Source organism: Oryctolagus cuniculus, chromosome 19 (genome assembly GCF_051225735.1).
Source record: "Oryctolagus cuniculus isolate XC-2025 breed Fujian yellow rabbit chromosome 19, ASM5122573v1, whole genome shotgun sequence".
NCBI classification, from domain to species: domain Eukaryota; kingdom Metazoa; phylum Chordata; class Mammalia; order Lagomorpha; family Leporidae; genus Oryctolagus; species Oryctolagus cuniculus.
The window spans coordinates 41,756,942-41,777,663 of record NC_142885.1 but is presented as its reverse complement, the minus strand read 5'-3'; the positions used below and the strand labels follow the sequence as shown (position 1 = coordinate 41,777,663).

General features: G+C 56.7%; 2 protein-coding genes across 5 annotated transcripts; one reads left to right on the top strand and one right to left on the bottom strand.

Moving 5' to 3' along the window:
• The first annotated feature begins 1,554 nt into the window (after positions 1-1,554).
• Positions 1,555-15,539, top strand: RUSF1 (RUS family member 1). Of its 4 annotated transcripts, none has more exons than XM_008248696.5 (13): positions 1,555-2,244; positions 2,442-2,556; positions 7,055-7,100; positions 8,151-8,183; positions 8,268-8,373; positions 10,060-10,161; positions 11,993-12,063; positions 12,142-12,326; positions 12,408-12,465; positions 12,835-12,905; positions 13,459-13,602; positions 13,728-13,805; positions 14,069-15,539. In XM_008248696.5, exons 1-13 carry the CDS (start codon positions 1,945-1,947, stop codon positions 14,131-14,133), a joined length of 1,374 nt encoding a protein of 457 aa, XP_008246918.3. In that variant the 5' UTR covers positions 1,555-1,944; the 3' UTR covers positions 14,134-15,539. The 4 variants fall into 4 exon arrangements, with proteins under 4 accessions (XP_008246918.3, XP_002721793.3, XP_089177258.1 ...); XM_002721747.6 differs by having other exon boundaries at positions 1,568-2,244; positions 14,232-15,539; XM_089321132.1 differs by having other exon boundaries at positions 1,569-2,244; positions 14,170-15,539.
• On the bottom strand, positions 14,366-19,861 carry SLC5A2 (solute carrier family 5 member 2). The gene is given in 14 exon segments (NM_001082669.1): positions 14,366-14,804; positions 14,893-15,022; positions 15,690-15,905; positions 15,984-16,152; positions 16,251-16,401; positions 16,503-16,610; positions 16,824-16,959; positions 17,262-17,491; positions 17,621-17,701; positions 18,088-18,193; positions 18,432-18,596; positions 18,957-19,061; positions 19,141-19,212; positions 19,734-19,861. Coding segments are annotated over 14 exon segments (2,022 nt in total). The 5' UTR covers positions 19,860-19,861; the 3' UTR covers positions 14,366-14,577.
• Between the last annotated feature and the right edge of the window lie 861 nt (positions 19,862-20,722).

Genomic DNA, 20,722 nt, shown 5'->3' with positions numbered 1-20,722 from the left:
TATCACACCCTGGGAGGCAGCAGGTGATGGCTCCAGTGCTTGGGTCCCTGCCACCCATGTGGGAGACCTGGAGTGAGTTCTGGGCTCCTCCTGGCTTTGGCCTGGCCCAGCTCTGGTTGTTATAGGTATTTAGGGAGTGAACCAGCAAATGGGAGATCTCTCTCTCTCTCTTTATGCCTTTCTTTATTTTATTTTATTTTTTGACAGGCAGAGTGGACAGAGAGAGAGAGAGACAGAGAGAAAGGTCTCCCTTTGCCGTTGGTTCACCCTCCAATGGCCGCCGCGGCTGGTGCGCTGTGGCCGGCGCACCATGCTGATCCGATGGCAGGAGCCAGGTGCTTCTCCTGGTCTCCCATGGGGTGCAGGGCCCAAGCACTTGGGCCATCCTCCACTGCACTCCCTGGCCACAGCAGAGAGCTGGCCTGGAAGAGGGGCAACTGGGACAGAATCCGGCGCCCCAACCGGGACTAGAACCTGGTGTGCCGGCGCCGCAAGGCAGAGGATTAGCCTAGTGAGCCACGGTGCTGGCTTTCTTTCTGCCTTTCAAGTAAGTAAACAAGAAAAACTTTAGGAAGAAAATGTAACATAATGTTTGTAGCCTTTCAACTTTTCATTTTATCAGGAAGTTAATTCTTTCTTTCTTTCTTTTTTTTTTTTTCAAATGAACTGCTTGGTGTTATCTCCACCTCAGACTGCACTGCTGTGAGATAAGGTGAGGCTGGGTAGAAGGGCGTTCCAGGTTCAAGTCCATGAGGAAGGTGATAGTTTGGAACAATCAGAAGCTTCAAATAGGGAGTTGTCAGCTTAAGTCAAACTGGTGGGAGGCTGGCTAAAAAACCAGGGTATTTTATTTTCTGATTAAAAAGAGGATGCTTGGGGCCAGCACTCAGCTGCCACCTGCAGTGCCGGCATTCCATATGGGTGCTGGTTCAAGTCCCGGCTGCTGCATTTCTGATCCAGCTCCCTGCTAATGTGTATGGGAAAGCAGCAGCAGATAGCCCAAGTGCTTGGGCCCCTTGCATCCACGTGGGAGACCTGGAAGAAGCTCCTGGCTCCTGGCTTCGACTTGGCCCACCTTTGGCTGTTGCAGCCATCTGGGGAGTGAACCAGATGGAAGACTCTACCTTTCAAATAAATAAATAAAAATTTTTAAAGAAAGAATGCATTTGGCAAACTTCTACTTGAGTAAATATATTGCACTGCATGAGAAGGAGAGAGGGAAAAAGAGATAAAGGTGATCTGGAAGGGAAAGAAACACCTGTCTTAAACTTCCGGTTTCCTGTGCTCCCTCTCCCATTAAATAAACAGGAACTTTTTGTCTGGGGCTCTTGTTTTCTGACACTATTACTGAATTCTCTCAGCCTTGCATGAGGTTTCGGAAATCAAATTCCCCCAGGCTCAGAGCTAGAGAGAATTTCTAGTGGAGGCCAGGGGCTCCCAGAAGGAGAGAACAACGAAACACAGATCCTGGGCAGCTCTCCATGCATTCACTCACACACATGCCCTTGAAACACCTCGTGCGAGTCACCGAGGAGATAAACGAATAAAGATACGGTTCCTGCCCTCAACACTGCGGAAGAGAGAGCCGCGGACTTGCGTAAAGATGTGGCTGCAGCAAGTCTCCCACACAACTGTCTCTCCGGACATCGTCTTTCCTTCTCTCCATTACTGGAACTTTTCAGGTCACAAGGGATTCAGGGGGACCCCGGGACGGGAAGAGGGCACATTAAACTTTACAGAGATAAAAGGCCCGACAGCTCCTAGGGTGTGCGAGGCGAGCCGGGAAGCTAGGGACAGCTGTTAACAGGATGCTGGGGCCGCGCGCCCTTCGCGAAGGAAGATTGTCCCTGCGCAGCCGCCGTCGCCGAGCCGGAAGTGAACCTGGTGGTCGTGGCAGCTGAGACCGTGGCCACGTCCGGCGGGGCTCGAACCGGGAGATTCGGGATGGCTGAGGACGGGGCTCCTGGGACCGCTGTGTGCTCCGAGCAGTTCGGCTCCGGGACGGCCCGGGGCTGCCGCGTCGCGGCCGACGGCAGCCTGCAGTGGGAGCCGGGAGGGTGGCACTGGCGGGGGTTCTCCCGGGTCTTCCAGGCGAAACCAGATGGACGAGATGGGGGTGGAGGGGGTTCCCCCGGCACCGCTTCCCGGACGCTCGCGGGGCTCCAGGCCGTGTTCTTGCCGCAGGGCTTCCCTGAGAGCGTCAGCCCGGACTACCTGCCCTACCAGCTGTGGGATTCTGTGCAGGTCAGCCCGGTGGACACAGGGAGATGGGAGAGGGGTCTGTGCAGGCTCTGGCTGTCTCCACACATTTAAGCGAGCGATCGAGGCCCGGGGCGGGGCCGTGACGTGTCCCAGGCCACACACCAAGAAGGATGGCGGGGAACGACGTAAACCTCTGTGCCCCAGTGCCCACTCCTCACTCCGCCTCTTTTCTTCTCCAGGCCTTTGCTTCCAGTCTCTCCGGCTCCCTGGCCACCCAGGCAGTCTTGCTGGGCCTAGGGGTGGGGAACGCAAAAGCCACTGTCTCAGCTGCCACGGCCACCTGGCTCGTGAAAGGTGAGCTGCACCCCCTGGAAGCCTCAGCGGTTGCCACTCTCGCCTTGGCCTCTTTGTCTTCCCATTGCAAAGCCCAGCCCCTCCTTTGTGCCTCTGCCAGTATCCTGGGCTCCCGAAGGGTGTGATATTATGAACTCCTGCGTGATGAGGTAGCATGCAGGAGCCAAGTGTCCCCAGTATCTCACACAGTGCCTTGTCGCACCCCAGCCTTACCCCTCAAAGAGGGCATACCCTTATCCCACACAGCAACCTAGCAGCCACGTACAAACTTCAGAGCCCCTAATCACCTGGTCCCAAGTCTCTCCCTATTACGCCTCGTCTGTCTGTGGAGGATTGCACGAGAATGCACTTTGTCCAATAAAAGTGCCCGCTGCCCGTGATGGTGGGAATGGGTTATTTTCAGAAAGAAAGGACACAGCTGATCCCAAAGAGAAGGGAGATTCTGGAAAGCAGGAAAGTGCTCTCCCCCCCTGGGATCTTACGTGCCGTGAATGAGAGCCCTAATGACCGTGTGCTGGGTGTGTACGGCGTGGTGCGCAATCACTAAGAAACAAAGATGGTGTCTGCCCTCTGCCTCCTAGGGAGAGAAGTAGAGGGGGTTCCACACCCAGAGGTCCTGTGGCTTTGTCCGCTGACCTTCACCTCTCAGCACCGTTCCCAGAGGGTACTCAGGGTATTTCGATCAGAGGCTGATCAGGAATACAGGTGGCCCAGGTGGCAGCTTAATCCGCTCTGCCACAACGCCTGCTCCCCAAACCGTGTCTTCCAAATAATTCTGTGGCAAGTGGCCATTTTCCTCCGTTTACAGGTGAGGAAACTGAGGCACGGTGTCCTGTCCAGGGTCACATAGACATTAGGTGGTAGGGCTTGGGTTTGAATTTGGGTGGTTAAGCTCCAGAGTCCGATTTCATTCCAGCACACTGGGATTACTTTGGATCTTGTCCATTGCTCTCCTGTGGGTTAAGTGCTTGGAATGAAGTCGGAACTCGGGTCAGTAGCTAATATTTCTGTGTCGTTTCTAAGCATCCCCATCTCACCACCAACATGGTGGCCTAGATACATTTTCAGCTCAGGTTATTAGGTTTAAAAATAAGGCTATTTTAAGATACAAAAAAAATATCCAGGTACTCTGGAGCATGTTACTGATGCTAAAAGGAGCCGCCTTCATTAGAAAGGATTTCATGGGGTTATTACCATCAAACATGGAAAAATTGTGGGCCTGGCTTCGTATGCAAAACTCCCTTGGACTTTCTTGATACGATCCTTTTCAGATACAGATCTCTATGAAACACAGTGTTGACTGTCACAACCCACGTGGTAAGACTCCTCAAAGCCCACCATAGGGCATGCATATGGGTCTTGATCTCTGCAGCCAGCTATGTTGGATGCCATTATTAACTTTTTTCACATGGAGAAACTGAGGCACAGAGAGGTGACATAACTTGTACCAATATCACCTAGGGCCAGGATTTGGGCCCAGGACTCCTGAGTCCCACTCTTTACCGCAACTCTTTTGCCTAATAGGATTTCAAAGTGGAGCCAAATAGCAACTTGTGGACAGCTGATTGCTTTTTGAGACTCAGAAGTTTCTAGATATATTTTTTTAAAGATTTATTTATTTATTTGAAAGTCAGAGTTACACAGAGGAGAGGCAGAGAGAGAAAGAGGTCTTCCATCTGCTGGTTCACTCCCCAGTTGGCCGCAACTGCCAGAGCTGTGCTGATCCGAAGCCAGGAGCCAGGAGCTTTTTCCAGTTCTCCCATGTGGGTGCAGGGGCCCAAGCACTTGTGCCATCTTCTACTGCTTTCCTGGGCCACAGCAGAGAGCTGGATTGGAAGTGGAGCAGCCAGGACACGAACCGGCACCCATATGGGATGTCGGCACTGCAGGCCTGGGCGTTAACGCACTGTGTCACAGTGCCGGCCCCAAGTTTCTAGATCTTAAAGCTCAGTTAACTAAGTGAGGCAAGAGCAGGTGAGAATTATGTTTCCTATTCTGATGGACAGATTGCCTTTCAGATATCAGGCAGGGTGTGCGTCATCAGTGTGTCGGAGCGCCACCCTCTTGATTCAGACACGGGCCCTGGAAACTGACATTAGAGGAGCAGAGAGGGCCCCCTTTGTGTCGAGTGTCCTAGGGAAGATATGCATCTGGTTGGAAGAAGAATGCAGTCTGTCCTAGCGGGCTCCCTCTTGGTTAGCGAGAGTGATCTTGCCATGTTCCAAATCACTAACCCGATCCAATACCAGAATCTTAAATGGAAAAGCAAACTGTTGAGAATAGAATGTACTTGAAAGGGAGAGGTGAAGGTGATTGACAGCAGAGAGGAGGCCTGGGAAGCCACCCTGAAGGGTGTTGCTCCGGGAAGCAGAGCAGGCCGGGTGAGAACGTGTTGTCCACACGCTGCCCAGCCCTGGCTGATGGTGGCAGGGAAGGAAGGCAGGCCCAGACATTAGCATGTCTTCAGGGTGATCAGAAAAACTGGAAATCCAGATTTCCTCGAAAGAAAAATCCACGTTGTTTACCTGTCTTCTTGGAGGTTCAGTTGCTTCCTCTGTGAAGGAACGATGCCTCCCAAGCTCAGAGGCTTTTTGTGTGAAGAGAGAGGAGCATCGGTGTTCCGGTGTCTGCAGAGTGCTTAGCAGCCTGTCTCGGACCCAGAGACAGTCAGCTGGGTGAGCCTGCCTGCTACAAGGCCTCAGTGAGGCAGGTGCAGTGGTACAGCGGGTTAAGCTGCCCCTAGGGATTCCCACCTCCCATACTAGAATGCCAATTCCAGTGCCAACTACTCTGCTTGGGCATCTGCTACCCACATGGCAGTCCCAGCTGGAGTTCTGGGCTCCTGGCTTTGGCCTGGCCCAGCCCTAGTGGTTGCAGTGAACCATCAGATGGGACAGTCTCTCTCTCTCTGAATGCGTTTCAAGTAGATAAAAATAAATTAATAAATGGGTCTCAATGTCCAAGGATAGAGGCTTCTGCGGGGGGGGGGGGGGGTCAGTGCATCAGTTTGCAGTGCAGTATATCATCATCATTGTGGTCTTGCTTCCTCTGTGTCCTTTGTCGTGTCCCCTGGGGGAGTCCCTGCCAGTTCGTCCTCATGATCCCCCTGCTGGCGGTAATGGGTACTGTCTCAGTATAAAGGAGGATTGGAATTTGCCAAGGTTTTCTGTAGAGGGTGAGGCGGTAAACATTCTGCCTTTTGCTGGCCCCAGTCTCAGTCACAGCTCTTGTGTCACAGAAACAGCCACAGACAAACGAGCATAGCTGTGTTCCAATAAAACTTGACGAAAACAAGATGGAAGCCACGTGATTTACCGATCCCTGGTCTGCGTCAGTATTTTTCATATTGACGGCTGTCTGCTGTTGGCCGGATTCTGAGGCTGGCGCTGTGACTTCCTGGGCCACTGCAGTATCCCCCTGGCTTCAGGAAGTCCCTGGTGCACAGTAAGCAGCCAGGAAGCAGTTGTGCAACTGAACACCCAGCTGGTTCTAGGTACTTGGTTATTCTCCCCAGCCTGAGCGGGCCCCTCCGTCTGCCCTCCACCCACAGTGTATCACCAACCCACAGCCCAAATCCTTTATTTATCCTATAATGACCTGCGACTGCACTGCTAGCCTAAGAGCTAGAACATCAACAGTAACCTCTGAACTTTCCACTTAAGATTTCCTGCTTTTTGGAATAGTTTTACCAAATAGAGATATGTTCCCAGAAATTATACAGTGTGAGTTGTTTTAGAGCTTTATGAAAACTATTTTGTGCTGTGTGTTGTCTTTGTGAGTTACTCTTTAAAAAAAAAAAAAGATTTTATTTATATTTGAGGGGTAGAGTTACAGCAGAGAGGGAGAGAGAAATCTTCCATCTGCTGGTTCACTCCCCAAATGGCCACAATGGCTGGAGCTGGGCTCATCCGAAGCCAGGAGCTAGGAATTTCTTGTGGGTCTCTCATGTGGATGCAGGGACCCAAGTATTTGGGCTATCTTCTACTGCTTTCCCAGGCCATAGCAGAGAGCTGCATTAGAAGAGGAGCAGCCGGGACATGAACCGGTGAGCATATGGGATACCGGCAGCCTACTACGTCACAGCGCCAGCCCTGAGTTACTCTCATACGACATTATAACGTTAGTATTCATCCGTGTTGCTGTGAATAGTTGTAGTTCATTGGATTTTCACTGCTGAAGTTTGAGTGAACATTTTTTTGGTCTCCTGCTAGTGAACATTTGTAATATCCCAGTTATGAACAACGCTGCAAAGAACATTTCTTGTCCATGTCTCTCTGTATGCTTGTACACTTAGTTCTTTTGAGTGCATACCGAGGAACTAAGTCTAGGCACTTCTGAGCCCTCATGCAACTGTGTCCTTCCAGAATTTACCAAACCAAGCCAGGTTTCCAAGGCAGCAACTCTGGGTGAATCCATCACTTCAGTGCCAGGGACTGCCAAACCCCGCAGCTCCCAAGTCTCATCCTCCTTCCTTACCAATGGTGTCTTCTCTCCCCAGATTCAACTGGCATGCTGGGCCGCATCATCTTTGCCTGGTGGAAGGGGTGAGTCGGTGTTCCTGGTCAGTGGACACAGGACAGCACCCGCCAGTGGCGGGAGTCAGCCGCTGCGCTGGTGAGGGTTCGTGGGACATAATTGTGTCAAGTGCCCAGCATGTTACCTGCCCGTAGTAACATTTGCTGCCCTAACCAGCTTCCCCTGTGGTCCCCAGCCCCTCTGTGTGCTGTCTCTAACCCTTGTGACAACGTTGTAGGGTAGCACTGTGTGTGCAGTTGTACAGGTATGAACACCTGGAAGAGGGAAATGGCTTGCGCCAGCCAGATGGCCTGCAGCTAGTGAGATGAGGTCCCCACAGCATAAAGCTGCTTTATTGGGCAGAACCCTGGGCCAGGCCACAGTGTTCAAGAGCTGCCCTGTGTGTGCTCCCGATGCAGGAGTGCTCCCTTTCCCTCTAGATTACAAGTTACAACTCGAGGCTGTGCTACAGATTCTTGCTTTTTAAATTTATTTTACTTGAAAGGCAGAAAGAGAGATGGATCCTTCGCCCATCTGCAGGCTCTTTCTCACTGGCCTGCAATAGCCCAGGCTAGACCAGGCCAAAGGTGGGAACTGGGAGATTAATCCAGGTCTCCCACAGGGGTGTCAAGGACCCAGTTATTCAAGCTATCACCTGCTGCCCTCCAGGGTGAACATAGCAGGAGGGGAGCTAGGACTGGAACCCATTCACTTCGATATGGGATGCCGGCACTCCAAGCGTGGCCAGTTACTCACGCTATGCGGTGTCAGGTAGAGGAGCCCATGAACAGCCTGCCTCAGGCTGGCTGGAGGGTGGGCAGCAGCCACAGAACAGTCAGGTTTTCCCTTGTGCATCATGGGCTAGTAAGGGGGACAGCACTGAGGGGTCACTGCAGGGCGTCCCAGCCGATGACCACGGTTCAGGCAGCAGGGACAGGGTATAGGGACAGGCCTCCGGCTGGAGGTGTGGGTTTTTCTTGGGCCCCTCAGACCTTACTATGGCCTAGGACTCCCCACCCTGCCCGCAGGATGTGTTTCCTCCTTAACTCTGAATTGCAGCAACCTCTCCTCCCTGACAGGAGCAAACTGGACTGTAACGCGAAGCAGTGGAGGTGAGGAGGGGCTGGGCCCGGGGGTGGGGGGTGAAGGTCTCCTACCTCTGACCCCTGACCTCTGGCTTCTGATCCTTCCCCCAGGCTTTTCGCTGACATCCTCAACGATATTGCCATGTTCTTGGAGATTATGGCTCCTGTGTTCCCAGTCTGTTTCACCATGACCGTCAGCACCAGCAACCTGGCCAAGGTACCCATCTTTGGGAGCACCCCTAGCCCAAGACACCTGCCTTGGTGGTACTTTGTGTAGAGGTGCCACTAGGCCCCGGTACTTCTAGAAAGTGAGCAAGTTCAGATGTTTCTTCTCACACCCAGCCATATACTGGGTACAATGGTGCTTTGTGGTAGAGGACTCCCTGGGCACAGTGTGTTAACCAGCTTTTCATCCCTGTAACAAAATGGCTAAGACAAGCCACTGAGGAAGGAGGAGCTTTCTTTTTGGCTTATGTTTTTGGAGGTTCCCAGCCCAAAGCTGGTTCTACTATCTGGTGAGCCTGGTGGGTGGGGATGGCAGAGCCAGTGTGGAGGAGTGATGTGGAACCTGGCCCTTCATCTGTGCCTGCGTGGCCTCTCCTCATAAAGCCACCGTGACTGGCTCATGGGGGCACCACCCTGACCACTTACTATAGTCTCTTCACTTGCCAAAGGCCCTGCCTTCAGACTGTGCAACAGGGTTACATTTCCACTCTTCATCCCTTGGCTGTTAGCTATAATCCATGAACATGAGCCTTTGGGGATCAAGTGCTGAGCACCCCTTCCCCCCACCCCTGGGGACCGAGGGGTTGGACTGAGGATTGCGACTTTGGATGTGTGCTTCAGATTCTGCGTTATCCTCTATCTTTGGGGCCTCGGTCTCTGCGCATCCCCTCACCTTCAGCGAAACCCTGACTCGACTCTGTTCCTTTTCCCTCCTTGCTGTCTCCAGCCCATTCACTCCTCCACCTCCCTGTCACCTCAGCTGAAACAGCACGATGAGTTCCTGGGTGGTGTCCCTGCTTCCGTTCTCATCCCTCCTTTGTCCTTGTCAGAGGGGCCCAATAATCCTTTACAAATGGGAGTCGGGTCAAGGCAGCTCCCTGCCCTGTTTCTCTCAGGATAAACGCTTGGCAAGGCTCACAGGACTCGCCGTGGTCAGCTCCCTGCCAGTCGCTCCAGCCTCTTTTTTGTCCTGCATTTCTCTTGGCTGTGTGTAAGCTTTCTCTGCCTATGGAGTAACTGGTTTGTCATCTGTTGATCTCTGCTGCGTGAGGGCAGGGCCCACGTTTAACTTGTACTGCAGCACCTCCGTCTGTGTTGGCATCTGAAAGAGGTGTAGTGAGATGTGGGATGAATGAGAGTGACCAGTGACCTTTGCCACCATGAGATCTCAGAGGAAGAGATTTTGGGTGCCCTGGAGGTTCAGTCAGAGCCACCAGCGTACGTTTTGGACTGGCTTGCCAGGCTGGCCAGGGCTTCATGGGGCCAGGAAGTGTAGTAGAATTACAGGTTAGGGGGAACATCACGTGAAGTGGGAAGCCAGGCTGGGCCTGGTCGCTGGTCAGTGGAGAGGATGCAGCCAAAGTAGGAGTTGGAGGAGGGGGACCTTCTGGGCGAAGAGTGACCTTGGGGCCTCTGCCCTGGGGAAGGAAATTGAGTTTCCTTGCGACCAGGTCTACAGGTGATAGTGCAGGAAGGACTTCAGCTTGCTTCTGGAACGAGATGGCAGGTGAGCCCAGAGGAAGTGCGTGGTGAGAACCACATGACAAGGACAGCATTCAGGAATTTGCCCCAGGGTCACTCGAGGCCTGGTCCTCTCACATGGCTGGCCCACTGAAACGCTTGTGTTGTGCGCACCATGTGGCCGCCCTGACCCATGCCCTTCCCTCTGTCCACCCAGTGCATTGTGAGCGTGGCTGGTGGGGCCACGCGGGCTGCGCTGACCGTGCACCAGGCCCGCAGGAACAACATGGCCGACGTATCCGCCAAGGATAGCAGCCAGGTGAGCAGCCAGGAGTGGAGGGAGTGTGTGCTTGGGATAGTGGGGGCTGCAGGCCAAGTGACACTGGGTGGTCAGGAGAGAAGCACCTGAGCACCCCTGGGTGGGAGGGAGGGGAAGGAACCTAAGTGCAATGTGCTTGGACTCTGAGCATCTGTTGTTAGGCTCTGGTGGTGGCAGGTCCACTAATGCTCACAGCCCTACCCACTCTGTGTGCATGGCCAGGAGTGAGCCCCTGCCCTTGCCCTGTGGGCACTGCCCCAACCTGGGAGCTGACTGTGCTGATCACGTGAGGGCCCCCGTGTGAAGCTCTGGGCAAGTCAGAAGGTGCTCAGCATGTGGGTTCATCAGGGTCACTGGCCGGAAGTGTGCGCTCAGCAGTTTAGCAAGCTCTGCTGACCAAGTCGGTCCACCTGACCAAGATAACACCCCTCAGACCAAACCTGCGAGCACTAGATTCCCCCAGCCCCTGTGCTAGGCGCTCGCGTGTGTAGAACGATTTAACCCTTTCCAGCCCTGCAAGGTGGCTGGGTTGCCACCTGGGGCTAACAGATGGGGAGCATAAGGCCGGGGATCCCAGAAGTCCAAGATAGTTTTCTTTTGACACTAAAACACTTTGGAAACCTCCGTTCTCTCCAGTCCCACTTTCTGACCTAATAGTGACAAAGCTGATAGTAACTAGTCGTTAACCACGTGCCAAGTATTTCATGTCTATGAACTCATTAAGTCCTTGTGATGGTCTTGTGCAAGAAAGGACTTCTTGTGGCCATTTCAGTTGAGGAAACGGAGCACAGAGAGGTCCAGTACCCCTGAGTGCCCTTGGACAAGTCCCTTCTCTCAGGAAATGACTAAACCAGTTTTTCCCCTTAACTTCCCCTGGCCCTAGATCTGGAGGCCATGGGGTTGGGTGTGGGGATGGGGAGGAATTGCACATCCCAGGCTGTCCTCTTCAGGGTCCCCTGGCTCCATGCCAGCTCTCACCTGCTCTCTTGCTGGCGCCAAGCACTACCCCCACTCCCAGGCTGTTCCTTCCGAAGGCTCCAGGCTGTCTCAGTCCATAGCAGCATCACATCACAGGGCGGCCTGGCACAGGTGCCTCACCCCACCTGCTGCTGATGTCTCCTTGTTGCCCCTCGATACAGCTGCTGGGAGTGACTGTTCCCACCTTCTGCTCCTGAGCCCCCCAGGTCCCTGACCCCAGTTCACTGCCACACCCTCAGCCTTTATGCCCTTAGCCCACGAGGGCTGGGGGAGAAGAGTTGTCTACCCAAGGCCCTCTCTGTGCCAAAACTGACTCTTCCCGGGGCGTCAGTGGTCAGTGTCACCAGTCCAGTTTCCTCTTTCATGACGAGCTGAGGGCAGGGAGCTGAGGGTCTTTTCCCCTGGGGTGACCTCAGTCCAGCCATCAGAGGGGTCTGATAACAGATTGGCGAGGGGAAAGGTTTGGTCTGGTTCTTTCTCTTCCTATGTGGTTCCTTGAGCCCTCTGTGGATTTGTCTGCACACTAAGGCATCTCCAGGTTTGACCTTTTCAAGCCACCAATAAGAGTTGTCACCCACTCACAGGGGAATGAGTCTCTGAGTGTGGGCTACACAGATGAGTCTTGCCAATCAAAGGTGTGTTCCAGAGGCTGTGTGTCTGCCCCGGCAGAGGAGCGGCTGGTTTCTTTCCACTGACAGCTCACTCCCCAAAAATCTTAAGAATGTACTTGGCAGCCCCCTCAGAGGAAGGGGCCCCAGGAGGCCTTGGAGCCGGGAGGAGAGTGCTGGAAGCACTCAGGGGCGTTTGGTGTGGAGGGCGCCCTCTAGCTCCTGACCCCTCTGCCATTTTCCAGGAGACACTGGTGAACCTGGCAGGGCTCCTGGTCAGCCTCTTGATGCTTCCCCTGGTGTCAGGTTGCCCTAGGTAAGCCGGGAGCAAGGGCCGGAGTTGGTGCCGGCTGGGCTGCCACCCCCACTGGCCACCTCACCTTGTCTTCCCCAGCGTCAGCCTCGGGTGTTTCTTCCTCCTCACTGCCCTCCACATCTATGCCAACTACCGGGCCGTCCGAGCCCTTGTCATGGAGACCTTGAATGAAAGCCGGCTGCGGCTGGTCCTGAAGCACTTTCTTCAGCAGGGGGAGGTACTTGACCCCACGCCAGCCAATCAGATGGAGCCGCTGTGGACAGGTGACTCAACTGCTCGTCCCGAGGCCTGTGTCTCCCCAGCCTCTCCCCACTGCCCAGCGTCCTGATTCCAGCTTCCCATAGGTTTCTCACCGTCTCCGGCTCTATCCCTGGGGGTCCCTCTACACTGTTTGGTCTCCAGGTGAGCGGCCCAGTGCCTCCCACTCCTCACAGCTGCCGTCAGGCTCCTGAGTGGGTCACACAGTGGCTTCCCAGCTGTATCCCCCTGTCTGAATAGACCTGGGTTCAGCGTGTGTGTGTGTGTGTGTGTGTGTGTGTGTGTGTGTGAGGTGGGGCAGCAGGGTGTGTGCCTCAGAGGAGGTACAGGGATGTGTTTGTTGGGGGTAGGAAGGATGGGTGGATGGGGAGCATGGTGGCTGGGTACAAGAGAAAGGCTGGGCTAGGTGGAGGGGGGTGAGTGACGGACAGACGCCGGAAGTGCGCCCAGTGGCGCTGACAGCCGTCTATGGCCTTCCTTCTTGGCTTCCCCCTGCACTCTCTTCCCTGCTAGTATGTCTGAGCTGCAGCAGCTGATTGACGGGCACCAGGAGCCCTACCTCCTCTGCTGGGACCAGTCACGAAGTAAGTGGGGCACATCCTCCCTGCTCTTGACTGGGGTCTGGACCCAGACCTTGGACCAGCTGGAGGCCGCTGGTGTCCCAGGGGGCTGCTCCAGACTAGGACTTAGAGCTGCCGCCCCGGTGCAGCAAGGTGGCGCCAACAGTGCCTGCCTTATCCCCCACAGTGTTAATCTGAGAATCAAATAAGGCGGTTAAAGAAAGGCACTGGGTGCATTGTCCCTGGGGAGCCACTCTTCTTGGGGGAACAAGTCCCTGAGTTTACTGATACTACTGGTTACGGGTTAAAGGTGCTTATTCTCAGTAGCCACTAAAGAAGTGCAAAATAAGCCCACCTCACTGAGCTGCGGTGAAGTAGTATTTGGGAATTGGGAATTTCTGTATGGCCAGAACACTCGGGGGAGGGGGGCGCAGGAAGTGAAGTTGGTAGGAAAGAGTGAGAAGATGGCCTTCCAGGGCTAGCTCAGCCCCCTGGGGCAGACAGGCGTGAAGCAGGGGGGTTGGGTTGAGGGTGGGAAGTGGCCCCTCTCTGCTACCTGTCTGCCCTGGCTCTCCAGACCAGGTGCAGGTAGTTCTGAGCCAGATGGCAGGCCCTGAGACCGTCCTAAGAGCCGCCACACACGGGCTGGTGCTGGGAGCCTTGCGGGAAGACGGACCCCTTCCAGGAGAGCTGGAGGAGCTGAGGAGATGGGTGCGGGCAGGTGAGGGCCTCATAAACTGGACCACTCATGACGTGGAGTGGAGTGGTGTGGGGGGGGCAGGGGAGGGAGGGGAAGTACCGCCTGTGCCCCTGGAGGGCTGTAGAATTGCTGGTTGTGCACCCCAGGTCCTGAGAAAGATAGCTGGGTGGTCGTGAAGGAGACGCACAAGGTGTTGGACAAGCTGTTCCCAAAGTTCTTGAAAGGTAACATCCTTGAGCCCCAGCTCTCTGCTGCCTGCTCTCCCACCTACCTGGCTTTTCTGGGTGTTCTGAGGTTCAGGGACCCAGTCCCCCGTCTATCGGACGGTGTCTGGGGCTGTGTCGCGCTGATAGGCTGGGTATTCCTGGTTGGCTTTCGGGAGGTGGGGGCGGAGAGGGGCTCCCGCTGACTGATGGTGACCTTTTGTGCAGCACTGCCTCCATTCTAGCATTTTCCTCGTGCTAGCTCGGTGAATTCTTGCTGTCAGCAGGTGAAGTTTTCACCTCTTTTATGGCAGAAGGGAAGGCAGCCGAGGTCGTCCCGGAAGCCTAAGCACCTGGCCCGTGTCCTCCTTCCCCGCCTCCCCAGGGCCAGGGCCAGCCCGCAGGCTCCTCCCCAGCATTCTCAGCAGCACCCTGACCCCTCCCCAGGGCTGCAGGCTGCTGGCTGGAAGACCGAGAAGCACCAGCTTGAGGTGGATGAGTGGAGGGCCTCGTGGCTCCAGACTCCGGAAAAGAAGGTCTCATGAGCAGCCCGGACAAGGACACTGGCCACGGCAACTTGTGGGAATGGCTGCTTTATTTTTGCTGAGGGAAACCGTTAGGGCAGCTTGGCTGAGGCCTCGTGGAAGTGACTGCCAATCAAATGGACTGGGCCTTCCCATACCACTCCTGCCCCTTCCCCCTTTCCGGGGACCGCTGCAGGCTCCTGATCCCTGCTCATTGTGCGGCCAGCCCTGTCCTGACCTGTGGCTCGTGATGCCCAACACAGTCGGCCCTAGGCATAAAAGCCCCAGAAAAACATGGCCACGGCCATCATGAGCAGGGCATTGAGGTTGACCACCCGGGACCAGCGCGGGTCCTCGTTGATGTCCTCCAGCCGCCTGGCCGCTGCAGCCTCCTCCTCCTGGGTAGGGGGTGCGGGGCCACCTGCCCTGCCCCTGTTCATTCCACAGAACCACAGCAAGCACTGGCGGAACAGGCCTGGGCCCGGGGCCTGGGGCTCTGAGGGAAATTGAGGCCTGACAGTGAGTTTGAGGGAGCTTGCCCCAGCTCCCCCTCCTCAGCACCCCCTCCCTGATCAGTCCCATACCTTCCATCTCCACTGCGTGCTCTGGGCGCCCGTTCTGGACAGGGGGAGAGGCCGGGGCTTCCAGCTCGTCAGCATCCAGGTCTTCCCGTTCCTCCTTGCTGTGCCGGAGACTGAAAACCAGGCGGTGGAGCTGGGGAGGGTGGGAGCAGGGGCCGAGTGGGAGTCCTGTTCCCCCAGCCCAGGCCCCGGTCCTGAGGTCTCTTGTCCTTGCTGTCACACCAGCCCTGGGACTGCCCACCCTCTATCCAGTGCGCCCCCAACCCAGCCTCAGCTCACTCAGACCTTCATCGCCTCAAGCCTGCTGTCTGCACCTAGAACTGGACTCAGCACTCTGGTCTGTTTGGTTTCCTCCTGCTGCTGTGGCATCCCACCCATCCTTCCTGGCCCACCGTTTCTGTCCCTCCCCTCCCCCACTCGCTCAGCCCTGCCCTGCAGCTGCACAAAACCGAAGTGTTTGGTGAGCTCTCAGGAGGGCACTGTGTGCTCAGCCACCAGCAAGGTCCTGTGGGTCGGGTTCCAAAGGCTGTGTTGGATTGGCTTGGGAGGGGAGTGGAGCTTTAATTAGCAGCCTTCTAAAATCTTCAGGCTCCCTCCTCCCAAACCACTTGAAATGAATGTCATTGAAATAAAAACAGGCTTGCTGTGGACCCCAGCCTGCCAACCTCACAGCCACAAACAGGCAGTAGTCAGGTTCTCCCCATGGGTGGGGCTGGAAGCAGATGGGGGTGGCGATGATGGTTCTGGCTCACAGTGGGGCATATTTGGGGCTCCCAGGCCACCCAGAGGCTGCCACTTACGTGCTTGCGTGGGATGGGTGCAGTGCACAAGGAGACGATGATGATGAGGAGGCCAGAGCAGAAGAAGAGCACAATGGCGAAGTAGAGGTAGTGCACCCGACACAGGAACGCCGGGCAAGCAGAGGGTCGCACGCAGCTGCCCGTGCCGAAGGAGAACTCGGGAATAAGGCGTGCCAGGCCCATTAGCAGGCCCCCTATCAGTCCCCAGAAGGCGCCCTGTGGGGGGAGATGGAATCAGCCGGCTCAGGACTACCAAACCCTGTCCCAAGGTCGCCAACCGGGCACGATGCACACCTTCTCATTAACGCGCGGCACGAAGAGCGCCAGCACGAAGACTGCAGACACAGGCGGGGCCAAGTAGCTGGAAACGGACTGGATGTAATCGAAGAGCTGCCCGCCCTGCGCCGCCTGCACCACAGGTAGCCAGGCCACCGACACCGCCACGATGAACACCACCCAGAGCCTGCCATGGGAAGCCAGCGGGAGGTTGTAGCCGGGGTGCTTCGTGCCTTCCACCCGGGCTGAGCATTGCGCGGCAGGAGTTGGGAGCCCGGGCCGCACCGTCCTACTAGCAGCAGCTCGCCTTCGCCGGCGCGGGGCCGCAGGCGCGTGTAGATGTCCATGGTGAAGAGAGTGCTGCTGCTGTTGAAGATGGAGGCCAGCGAAGACATGAGCGCGGCCAACATGACCGCCAGCATGAGTCCGCGCAGACCTGTGAGGGCGACAGGAGCCGTGAGGCGGGGGCGGGGAGGGGGGCTCGGCTAGGGGTGTGCCCTCCCGGCGGCCGTCCACAGCGTCTGCGCCCGCCCTCACCGTTGGGCATGAGCTTCACAACGAGCCGCGGATAGGCGATGTTGGAGCAGCCCACTTCCGTGCCACACACGCGCTTACACACCTCAGGCGCCACGCACGCCACCTCGTCTGCGGGAAAGAGGCCACTGCGCGGCTAGGAGCGGGCCTAGGCTGGGATCTGAGCTCCCCTGAAGCGGGAGGTGGGAATCCTAGCGGAGGGTAGAAGGGGCGCCTCATGGGAGGCAGGGCTGGGAGACTGGGAGACGGGCACCCTGATTTTTGCACAAAAAGGGGACTGGACGGGACCCAGGGCTGCGTGCGGGGTGAGGATGCACACGTTACCAGGGTAAAGGATGCGGCTGATCATGCCTGGCATGACCATGAGGAACATGGGCGTCAGCTTCAGGTAGCCACACAAGATGCAGCCTGCCTTGATGTGGGTCAGGTTCCTCCCGGCCAGGCAGCGCTGCACTATGACCTGTGACGGGGGAAGGGGAGTTCAACTCCCTGCCTTGGCTCCCTGAACCCCGTCGACTGGGTCTTCCTCTACCGCAGCCTCCCGACCCCACTAATTCAGCGTCTGGCCCAGCCTCATCTGCTTTCTCAGATCCTGCCCTAGGAATCAACGGCATCCAGCTCCACCTGGTTTAGCTCCACCCTGGCTTGGTTCCTGCCCCCCTCGGTGGGATGGATTCAGGCTGCACCTGTCTTAGCTCCACCCCCTAGAAGTTAGGGCTCTGCTCCAACCCAGCCTCCGCTGCCCAAGCCCTGACGGCACACCTGGTCACTGCACCAGTACCAGCCTGAGACGATGGTGAGCCCCAGGAGCAGCGCGGGCCATGGTAGGTCCCCCGTCACAGGGTCCCGGAGCAGATGATAGGAGTCAGGCCGGGGTCGGTAGCAGGAGCTGGAGATGTTGCCCACAGCCGGGTCCTCGGACACCGTCAGCGAAGTCATCGCTCCCATGTATTTGTCGAAGAGCCCGGAATACCCGCCCACCTCGTGGAAGGCTGTGCGGGCACCGTGCCAGAGTCCTGCTTAGGACCCACGTGCCAGGGAGGCGCGATGTCCCTGCCCCGAGGTGGAGACCCTCTCTGCCCTTGACCCCGGTGCCATCCCCTGTTGGCTGTGCCCCCTACCGTAACCGGTGAGGATGAAGGCCCCTGCGATGATGACAAAGGTCTGCACTGTGTCTGTGTACATCAGCGCTGCCAGCCCTCCTGCAACAGGTCTGGGTCAGTGGAGACAGCCCAGCTGGTGACCTCATAAATTGGGAGAACGAATTTCAAAATGACCTGCCCAGTGTCACTGCTGGTCGTGCATTTAGGCACCAGGAAGCAGGGCTCAGTGAGCAGAGAATCGCCGAGTTTGAGACTCTGCTGATGCTCTCTTGGGCAGGCATCCCCCCGTGAGACCCCTCTCCAAGCCTCTACCAGGTCCCAGTTGCTTCCCTGAGCAGTAGGAGAGAGTGACTTTCTGTCGTCCAAGCTTCAGCTCCGTGCTATCCTGGCTGGGCCCTTAAGCCTGCCTTGGCATCAGGCTCCCCGAAGCCCCGCCCGCAGCTCCCGGCCCGCGCATCCCATGCGGGTGTCGTCCCGCAGGCCACCTGTCACGGTGTAAACCATGGTGATGCCCAGGAGCGCGATGACCGAAGCGTAAATATTCCAGCCTAGAGCCTGCTGAATAAACACCGCCCCGGAGAACATGTCCACCTTGGAGGAAGGAAGGAGGGAGCCCAGAGGTCAGGACTCCCTGGCCAGAGCGCTAACCCAGGTCCCCTTCCCGTGTGGGCCACGACTCTACCGCACCGCCAAGGTTCCCAGGGCCCACCCACCACGGCCGTGGCTCCTTCCACGGACCCTCAGCCATCTCTTCCCCAGGTTCTCCGGCGACCTCCACTAGGTGCCCCGGGCCTGCTAGGATCCCGCCCTGCCCACCGCGCGTGCGCACCGAGATCTTGGTGAAGATGTACAGAAAAAGCGAGAGCACGGACAAGTAGAGGCGGATCCGATGGCCGCCGAAGCGCTTGCGCAGGTACTGCGGCATCGTAATGACGCCTGCGGTCAGGTACACCGGCGCGAACAGCCAACCCAGGAGCAGCACCACGAACAGCGCCTGCGGGCACAGCGCGACAGACAAGGGTGTCTCGGTGCCTGCGACCCTGCCCCGAGCCTGCCCTCGATCCCGAAGGCTCCAGGAGATGTTTGCTTTGGAAGGTGCCACGGATGACCCTGAGAAGGGTCACTCTTGGCGCCACCCAGCGGACAACTGCGCAGGACTGCCCTGGACCCTGAGCATTCAAGGGATGCTTGTTTGACACATTCCTGGGCCTCTTTGCTCTCTCCCCAGCCATCATCCCTGGCCAGCCCCTCCCAAGAGGGTCCCTGCATTCCTCCCACTCCCTGCTCAAGAACCGAAGCACAGCCAGCTGCGGATGGGGTTATTGTCAATTAAAAAAAAAAAAAAAGGTCTCACATTCCACTCAAATCCAGCCACAGCCAAGCCGTTTGCAGCACCGGTCCCCGCCAGGCCCACAAAGTGGCCACTGCCGATATTGCTAGCAAAGAGAGAGGCCCCAACCTAGGTGGGCGGGAGATGGGAATTGAGCCAGGCAATGGTTCCCTGGGCCCCCTCCCTTCCCTGGCCCAGCCCCTCTCACCGGCCACCACACCATGCTTCGTCCTGCCAGGAAGTAGCCACCCACGGTGCCTCTGTTGGTTCTGCACATGGACTTGGGGGGTAGAAGTTGGGGGAGGGAGAGATTGGGGTTTGGGGCACATCTTTGGACCTCATTAGCTCATTAGCCTCCTCAACACATTCCTCAGCCTTGTCTCAGGCTGAAGATTAACTAGCCCTCAACTCCCCTGGATTGTTTGCACCCCATCCCCCAGGTACCCAGAGCCATCCAGGCCCTGAGCCTCTTATCCAACTTCTCCAGCCCAAACATTGCTGGAGTCAGCCTGATTTTCCTGGGGCCCTGGGACCCAGGCTGCTGGCCGGTTGTACTAGGGACGGGGAGGCAGAGGCCTCTCCCTATAGAATGCTGACCCTAAAGAAAACCCACCGACCACTCAACTAGCAAAACCCAAGGGGAGCAAGATGAGAGATGAATATAGACCAGACTTGGAAGAGGCACTTGCCCTTCCCCAGCCCCAAGTCTCTCCCTCCCCCCAGCGGCACCTGGGTCTCCCTAAGGCTTTTATCCCAAACCCCAGAAACTCAGCCTTCCGCAGCAGCCCCTCAACTTCTCACCCACAAGCCGACACCAATGACCAGCAGGAAATAAGCAGCAATGACCGCGATGTCAGCAGGATTGTCGATGAGAGCCCGCTGGTCCCCCAGCCCCAGTCTGGAGCCTGCCTCCATGTGTTCCTCCATTCTACCCAGGATCTGCTCCTTGAGGGACCAGGCCCTGGACTCCCCCAGGGGAGGGATTAATGGTTACCTCGGGGGCAGTGAGCCGATAAGTCCCCCAGGGGCTTGTCCCCCCCCGCCCCAGCTTTATTTAGCTGAATCAGGCCCTATCAAGGCAGAAGGCTGCTCCCCGGAGCACTGTTTCCCGGCGCAACCTCCACCTTCTCTCCACTGCCTCAAGCTCAGGATCACTTCTTTGCCTTAAACTGTGTACCCTTCGATCTAGGGACCTGGGTGAGTCAGCCCCCAGGTTCTGACCAATCCAGAGAGCATCTGTGCTGAGTCATCCCTCCTGTCCAAGATCTCCCGATAAGGGCAGAAGTTGTGGTACAGCGGGTAAAGCTGCAGCCTGGGACAGCTGCATCCCATGTTAGAGTGCAGGCTCCAGGCCCAGATGCTCTGCTTCCTATCCAGCTTCCTGCTGATGCATTCTGGGGGACAGCAGATGATGGCCCAAGTGCTTGGGCCCCTGCCTGCCATGTGGGAGACTTGGGTGGAGTTCTGGGCTCCTGGCTTGGGCATGGCACCGGCTTGGCTGTTGCACACATTTGGAGAGTGGATTAGTGGGTGGAAGACCTCTCTCTCTCTCTTTCTCTCCCTTTCTGTTACTCTGTCTTTCAAGTGAATAAGGTATGTAGCATTTCCATGAAGCCCATAGAAAACACCTATTCCGGCACTGAGGCTCACTTGGCTAATCCTCTGCCTGCAGCGCCGGCACCCTGGGTTCTAGTCCCGGTTGGGGCACTGGATTCTGTCCCAGTTGCTCCTCTTCCAGTCAAGCTCTCTGCTGTGGCCTGGGAAGGCAGTGGAGGATGGCCCAAGTGCTT

Coding starts and splice junctions, on each gene's coding strand:
- RUSF1 (XM_089321132.1), top strand. CDS start 1,945: ATGGCTGAGGACGGGGCTCCTGGGACCGCTGTGTGCTCCGAGCAGTTC. Junction 2,557..7,054: donor GGCCACCTGGCTCGTGAAAG/GTGAGCTGCACC, acceptor TTCTCTCCCCAG/ATTCAACTGGCATGCTGGGC. Junction 13,603..13,727: donor GAGGAGATGGGTGCGGGCAG/GTGAGGGCCTCA, acceptor TGTGCACCCCAG/GTCCTGAGAAAGATAGCTGG.